At 47.9% G+C, this 7,604-nt stretch overlaps 2 protein-coding genes across 15 annotated transcripts in view; one reads left to right on the forward strand and one right to left on the reverse strand.

Annotated features, from left to right (window-relative positions):
- Positions 1-6,163, reverse strand: part of WRN (WRN RecQ like helicase) — a 48,797-nt gene extending 42,634 nt beyond the window's left edge. For 9 of the 13 annotated variants that reach the window (XM_064510287.1, XM_064510285.1, XM_064510283.1 and 6 more), the window contains exons 1-4: positions 5,619-6,094; positions 4,225-4,343; positions 1,844-1,959; positions 755-900 (exon numbers count right to left, since the gene is read on the reverse strand). In XM_064510287.1, the coding sequence (XP_064366357.1) occupies positions 755-900; positions 1,844-1,959; positions 4,225-4,320 (358 nt within the window). In that variant the 5' untranslated portion in view covers positions 4,321-4,343; positions 5,619-6,094. Of the gene's footprint in view, positions 1-754; positions 901-1,843; positions 1,960-4,224; positions 4,344-5,496 lie in introns of those variants that run through there. The other 4 variants (XM_064510281.1, XM_026116342.2, XM_064510282.1 and 1 more) reach the window with 4 other exon arrangements.
- Positions 6,133-7,604, forward strand: part of PURG (purine rich element binding protein G) — a 31,019-nt gene continuing 29,547 nt past the window's right edge. The window contains exon 1 of one of the 2 annotated variants that reach the window (XM_026116340.2): positions 6,133-6,475. The gene's annotated coding sequence lies outside the window, so the exon portion shown is untranslated. The remainder of the gene's footprint in view (positions 6,476-7,604) is intronic. The other variant, XM_026116337.2, reaches the window with a different exon arrangement.

The following is a 7,604-nucleotide window of genomic DNA, read 5'->3' on the forward strand; positions in this document are numbered from 1 at the left end:
AAGGATTGAACACCACCATTTAAACTATCACTATTATACTTCAGCATACACACCCCAGGGAAATCAGAGACATCTCACAGGCATCCTTTCAATCTAACATTCAAACCAAAGGTTATAAAATTGCATGGGTTTACCCCCATTCCTATTTGGAAACTGTTATTCACATCCATAATGAGTTCAGAATCTGTTGGGCACCGCCCGCCCCCCCCCCCCCCCCACCTTCCCCATGGCTACATCACACGAGGTACTCAGAGTTCTTTGTGAAAACCAATGTCACAAAATGCAGGTATTAGGAACAAACAGCACAATGGCCATTTTTGACAGTTTTTGTTATTCAAGCCAAATTAAAAAGAAGCACAGCCATCGAAATTTAGGTTCACTGTTTATTTCGGCACAAAAAGACAAAGACTCGTCAAAGGAACATGCAATTAATTAAAAAAAAAAAAGCAGCTGTATTCAGGTACTCTTTTTTCCAGCAAGAAACTCTCAAGGAAAATTACTGTTCAGAACCCAAAAAGCTGTATGCTAGCATACAGTGCATGAGTTGGGCTATGATCCTCCTGACAGGCATATGTAAGACATCATGAATAAATTCCTGTATTACAAGTGAGAGGAGGGAGAAGATGAATATTTTTTTCTATCCGAGGTATTGTGAAATATTTGTTACTGCTCAAGGCCAAAGCTCAGATAAAATAACATGCAATGTGGTAACTAACTCATGCCCAGACTGGTAAGAATAGAGGAAGTACAGTACCTGACATTGAAGAGATGTGAAACAAGTAACATTTTTCCTCAGTTACACATATTTGGATTACAGCTACTTTTGCCATTTTTCCTTTAGTATACAATGGCGGCCATTCGATGTCAAATCCAACAGCAGCCCCATCAGATAAACTCCCCCTGAAAAAGAGATTTGACATTCTTCACATTTAACTATCCTTCTATCAGTACTTAAAATATCAGACTCAAGTCATCATACATAAAGATGTCTCAAGAATTGCAGCCAGTACATTCTTCCTTTCGCATGTATGGGACACAGAAATTACTTTATGACAGTTCTCAGCATACAACATCGTACAGCAGGTGGAATTCCTACTTCTTCAAAAAGCTACGTAGAACCTTTCAAACCAGTTTGATTTCTGACAGATATTACTGCATGCAGATGGTAGGCCTCATGAAATAACCAGATACATGGGAAAATAAACTATTCCTTCTCCTTTTGAAAGTTTGCTCTTTATCCTACTGCACTGAAAATTTCACAATTGAATAATTTTCCCAGAAAGATGAGTTGTGCTGTCCAGAAAAAGAGAAAAATACATTTGCATCATGAATTAGGATTTCTTCAAATATACAGGCCCCAGTCTTATGAATTCACACATACTCTTGATTTAATACAGTTCATATTTCCTAGTTAAATCACTGAAAATCATGGAACTATTTCTACCATGTAAGACAAAACTGCATCAGAGCTTGTACTGCACGATTCCATTTAAAGTAAGTGCAAGGTTCAACCACAGTATCTCCCAGGAAAAGTCCAAATGCAAAGCTACAATTGTACAGCACAACACAAAGATGTATTTTGAAAATTCTACTCACTGCAGATGAGTCAGGGATATCCCTCACAGGGATAACTGGTTGTCATGAGCAATAGCTTCCCTTCATGCTTGCAACCACTGTGCTTTACCACACATAACAGGATAGCCAGTATGACCAGAGGCTTTCTCTGGCTGACCTCTGGGTACACAAAATGCAAATCAGCAAGGAGAAGCAGAAAGAGAGAAGAGCCAAGTCCTTTTCAGGGTGGAAAAAACACACTCCAAGGAAACAGAGAAAGAGCTATTACCTGATATCTTCAGAGAGAAGGGAACAGTCACTGGCATCGTAGCTGTAAACAATGGAGCCGCAGAACTCTAGGAACGGCAGCCCATCCTCCAGAACATTCCTGTGAACGTTTGACTTCTGTCGAACAACATTTGGAAGAGGGTCTCTTTTAGGCCACACGTACCCTTGCTACAGAGGTGCATCACCACTACGACCATTAAATACTATCTCAAAGCCGTACCCCCAACAAGTCTGGGACTCATTGTTACTAAAACCTTGTTGCAAAACCACACTTTGTATGCAGGGCTAGTACCACTGCCAACTAACAATTGGCTAATGCTTCCTATCAGAAACTTTGGGTTTACTCCTTGATTTCTTAGCTAAACTCCAAATACTTGGACTGGAAGTATGCAGACTGAATTTGCACCTCAATTTATCTCTTTTGGAATATCCCAGCCAAATGGATTCAACTCGTTTCAAAAGACAAGCTTAGGGAAAAAGCGCAATTTTGATGGTGTTAAAAGCCCTCAGTGCTATTTCAAATGCTGTAGCACCTCCCCACCTCAGAAATTTGACAAGGAGTGAGTGGCCTTTGAAGGTCTTTGTGAAATTCATTCAAATTTGGTCAGGTTATAAGCCTCTGAGGCACCTTCATTTGCAGTACAAATTCAACTACTGAAAGCAGTAGCTCACGTGACTGAGGACCTCCAAAATAAACTGCATCGCTCTGCGAGAATACAGTTGAGGTAATTCTCAATGAAGTCATTTGTCATCTTCTAGGTACTCAGCTCTGCAACTTCATTAATGTTCTTTTTACACCACATTTCGTGTGCAACACACAGAAGTAAACCAAGGGCAGCTCAACAATATTTGAAGAAGAGAACACAGAAGAAGTAAAGAGCTACAATGTCTGTGGGTAAGCTGCAGTTGCAAAGGACGGGGCTACGAGCAAAGGCATTACCGGGTATGCCATAGCTCAGTTATCTATTTCCTTGGTCCCATGCTTCTGCCAGCCCATTTCACTACATACTTAGCACTGCCAGATAGATCTCAGTGCATGACAGACTTCACAAAGTAAAATCCATGGATTTAAAACCACATGCAGTATTCAAATGCACTGATATTCTCCATCAACTGAATTCTGGCTTACAGTTTTAAAGCTTAAGCACACAAGAGAAGGTGAAATTGAACTTTCCAGCCAGTGCTGTTTTTTTCCCAGAAGCCTAATTATCCAACATAGTTTACTTAGGGATTTACTCCAACTGCAAAACATCTGGAAATATTCACCTGCATGCAAAACCTTCAGGATGGTAACAAATATGCAAGTAAGCTATGATGACAGTAATAAATCTTAATATGTGACATTTATCATACTCTTTAAGGAACAGAAAAAGCTTGTCGACCAAAAGCAGCCCCCTTACATAACAGTTTATTAACACAGTTTCAGAAGTGATAAACAGCCTGGAAAATGGAAATTCTGAAGCCACAAGCAAAGATGCTGACCATTTCCTGTTTACACGAAGAATCGTTTCCTCTGGTTAATGAGGAAGAGTTCATCAAAACCCTCCGCAAATAGTTTTTTAGGCAGTGTGCCACAGTACTCAGGTTGTGCCAGAGCAAGTGAAAATCATGTTGTTTTCAACTGACTTTTTTAATCTCCATGCTACTAATTCTTTCTTCCCATTTTATAGATGAAAACTGCTGAAGAGAATCTTCTGCTTTTCTTTCTTTAATTAGTGTTCTGATTGTTAACGCTCTTTCAGATCTTACAGCTTTTTTTTTTAATGGAAAGTTTTATACTTAAACTGCTCATTTATGCAGAGAAAAAATACATTTAGGAACACATTAACTGTTAACACCAGAAATTTAGACAGAATACTGATGACCAGTTAATTCTTCCAATATTTCCAGCCAACAAAACCTTCTGAAATACTGACTTTCTTCATTTGCAGAATTTCAAAATGCCCTACCAGGATAAACTCCCCTGTCAGACTAAAATTTTCATTGAATTTTGAGCTTCCAAATTACATGGATGAAAAATATCCAATCTTTCAAGACGCATGGATGAAAATACTGAGTGGGCAATGCACTAAGAGCTCTGCTATACTTAGTGCTTCCTGGCAATCTTGAACCTTAGTGACTAACACCTTTCTACAGAAAGGAGAGCTAGGTTGATATATGACATGTTCTTAAAGTGATTTTTCTTTCAGTTAAACAAGCTAGTTAAAACAGAAATAAACTGTTCAAAAGTGCCTAAGTATAATTACAGTTCATAGAACAGAACAGCTGTAAACATTCCAACAACAGATATCAGAGGCACAGGTTTAACTAAATATGCACAGGCCGACATTGTTTTATTGTGCAGCCTAAAACAGACTATATTTTCCCAATGTGACAGCATACCTTTTCATCATCCAGTACTCCCTCTTGGTTCTGTGCAAGCATCCACTGAGGATATTTATTCTGCAGAGTAGTAGTTAGCAAATCCATTTCATTCATTTTCTCACATGTCTGTTACTCTTCTAAGAGAACAAAGAGTCAGTGGTTTGTATAGAGACAAGTTATTACGACTTTTTCCATTTTTAGGCCAGAAAAAAAAAAACACCATCCAAGATCACCACCCTGAACTTTAACACTCTGTGCACAAGAAAGGAGATCTACAGAGCTACCTGCACTAAACTGTGGAAGCGCTTTACAAGATACAGATGTATACAAGAATAAAACAAATTAAGACAAAGAGAGAAAAGCCTTTGAAAGCCCTTCTGGGAGAAAGAAGATTCAGTTTGGTTTTATGCAGAACACTGATTCGGATGCAAGAGTAGGTATACTGCCATCTCTGGTCAACACAGCCATTGATAATCAGATTAATGTACCTCGGAGTAAATATATTTGCAGCTTTCTGTGAACAGCATAAGAACCTACTAACTAGCTTAAAAAGACCATCAGTTGGATACGCAGAATGGTGAAGGAAGTCAAAGGAATACAGATTCAGAACAGGAAGGGGAAGACTCACACAAATGTTTCCCCAAGGCCTGCACACCCCACACAGGACCTCAGTGCTGTAAGCACATCAAGAAGGCAAAAAAAAACCATACGGAATTGCTAGGGCCACCTACTGGTTCCGGGTGAATAAGCAGACAGTGGTTGAAGTCACTTACAAATTGGCCACGCTCAGATAACAAAAAAGAGGAGATCACCAGGTGGAGGCAGCCTATTCCCAGGGTTTCAGAGAATGGAGAGCAACCCCTGGAACAGGAAGGCATTCCAAGGGGGAATTGGGAGAGATTTAAACTGAGGCTGCATGCTGTCCCAAACTGCAGGGCAGTTTCCACCCTGACATCACTGCTTGCTGAGGTGGTCTTTCAGGGAAGCGGAACAGGACTTACTAACTGTGAGCAAGTCAAGTCAGAGGACTTGGACTGGAGAGAGGACTCCCTGGATTGATTCTAATGTGATCCAGAAACCCTCTGGGAGAGGGGATAAAATGGTTTCTACAGAAGACGAGTCACTCACTCTGCTTCCCCCCCACCAGTCCCCTATGCAGCTTCCCCACCACCACCAGTCCCCTATGCAGCTTCCCCACCACCACCAGTCCCCTATGCAGCTCCCCCTACCAACAGAATCAGGCTATTATTGCCTTAGTAACAAGACCATACTGGAAGAGCACACACTTACCTTGTAGATCCAAACTTCACCCCAAAAGCTTGACTGCCTTTACCTCAACAAAATCCCCTGCTTCTAGCACCCAAACGTTACATGTTCACAACTATAATGGGTGAGAAACAGTAAGAACTTGCCCCTTGGTTTCCCAGCTGTCCCCCAGAGGCTCCTCACTTTCTCTTCTACCCGTTGGACTTCACAGCTGTACCGTCTTGCCAACAGGAGAGCAGGAACCCCGGGCAAGCCGTGCTATTTGGGATCTCCAGCACTGCAAAATCTCGTTTGATTTCGGACTGATAACCTAGGCGAGGCAGACCTGCCCGCCTGGGCAGCACCAGAGCCAGCCAGCGCCTCAGAGACAACCCCATAGGGCAGCGCCGTAGTCGCGCAGCCACAACGTAAACCCCTGCAGGACGCCTCAGCTCAAGCCCGTCTGTTCCTGGGAGCTGCAACCGCTGCAAACGAGAGCGGCCAGGAAGAGCGAGCCGGAGCGAGCCGCCCTACACCGCCCGCCTGCCAGGCAGCCACCCCCAGCTCCCGGAACACCCTCCTCAAACACCGGCCGCCATCACTACTCACCGCGCACAGAGCCCCACACTTCCGGCGCACACGCTACGAGTCAGGGTGCGCGCCTAATGCGTCACCGAGGAAACCCATCCCTCGCCCCCCCTTCTCACTGGCCGGCCTGTCTCGCCGAGCCGCGGCAGCGGGAGGTTACCCGAGGTGACGCGCATGCGCGGCGGGGGCGGTGGCCCTTTGGCCGCGGGGCATTGTGGGCAGTGTAGTCCCGAGGCCAGGCGGGCCGTGCACCCTCGGGCGAGCCGGTGGCGCCCACCGCGCTGCCGCCGCCACCGCCGTCCTCGGCCGGGCGGGGTGGAGCGGGCGGCGGGGGGGGTGCGCCTGCCCGGGGCTCTGCGCGGCGGGGGGCGGCGGGGCTGCCGACTGCGGGCGGCGGCGGCGGCTGAAGGGCAACGGCGGCGATGGGCGCTGTGGGGTGAGTGACCGCCCCGGGGAGGCCGGGGGTGCAGAAGTGGGGGGGCCCTTGGGCAGGGTACAGTGCTGGGGGGCGCAGTGCTGAGGGGCACTGCTGGGGGGCAGTGCGGCACTGCTGGGGGCTGGGGGGGCAGTGGGGGACAGTGCTGGTGGGCGGAGGGACAGGGTTTGCAGTGGGACAGTGTCGGGAGGCAGTGAGGTCAGGGCGTGCTGTGCTGGGGGGCAGGGGGTGCAGAGCTGGAGTGCAGGGGGTGCAGTGGTGGGAGGCACCGTGGGGGCAGGGGCTGCAGTGCTGGGGTAGAGGGGCAGGAGGTGCAGTGCGGGGGGGCACTGGAGAAGGAGGTGCAGTGATGGAGATAGGGGGGCAGTGCTGGGTGGCAGCACTCCAGGAAGGACACAGATGGGTCATGGAGAGGGAACGCAGTGCCCTGGGGAGGGCCCCTGTAGCAGTGGGCACAGAGCTGGTGGTGGCGGTGCTAGCAGAGGGCATGGGGAGTGCAGGCACAGGGGCTGCTGGATGGGTCCCTAGTGCCAGAGGGGACGGGGTTGGGGGGAGCACCAGAGGGAGAAGGCCACAGTGCAATGCATGGGGAGGGGTGCTGGGCAGAAGCAGCAAGGAGTGCCAGGCAGGAGAGGGTCACCAGGGCCTGTGGCATGAGGCTGGGGCACAGGAAGAGAGGCCCAGCAGGCAGAAGCCCCAGGGTGTTGTTCACGGCTTGCAGCGCTGAGGCTGGGAGGTTGCGGGGAGGCAGAGCCGGGGCACTGGGACCTGAGAGGGATGCCAGGGCAGCAGCTGCGGTCTCCACCAGCCGCTGTGCTGGAAGGAGTTTGCAGCAGGCGCTGGGAGCTGCTGCTGAGGGAGAGGGCAAGGCCTGCTCGCAGCAGGGCTCCAGCTTGTAGGAGGGCGTCAGCACGTGGGACGGCGAGCTGGGACTGCCAGGGACGGTGGGAGCTGGAGCAGGGACAGCCTGGCATCCCTGCGCTGCGATGCTGCATGTCGTGGCAGGAAGCGGGAATGCCGGTGTCTTTGCAGGGAGAGCCGCGCCGTGTGGAGCCCTCGCTGCCAAGACACTGAGCAGGCCCCCGGTGCTGATGTTGTCATCCGTGTCTCTGTTATGTATTATTTCCAG

Source organism: Dromaius novaehollandiae, chromosome 4, assembly GCF_036370855.1.
Source record: "Dromaius novaehollandiae isolate bDroNov1 chromosome 4, bDroNov1.hap1, whole genome shotgun sequence".
NCBI classification, from domain to species: Eukaryota; Metazoa; Chordata; class Aves; order Casuariiformes; family Dromaiidae; genus Dromaius; species Dromaius novaehollandiae.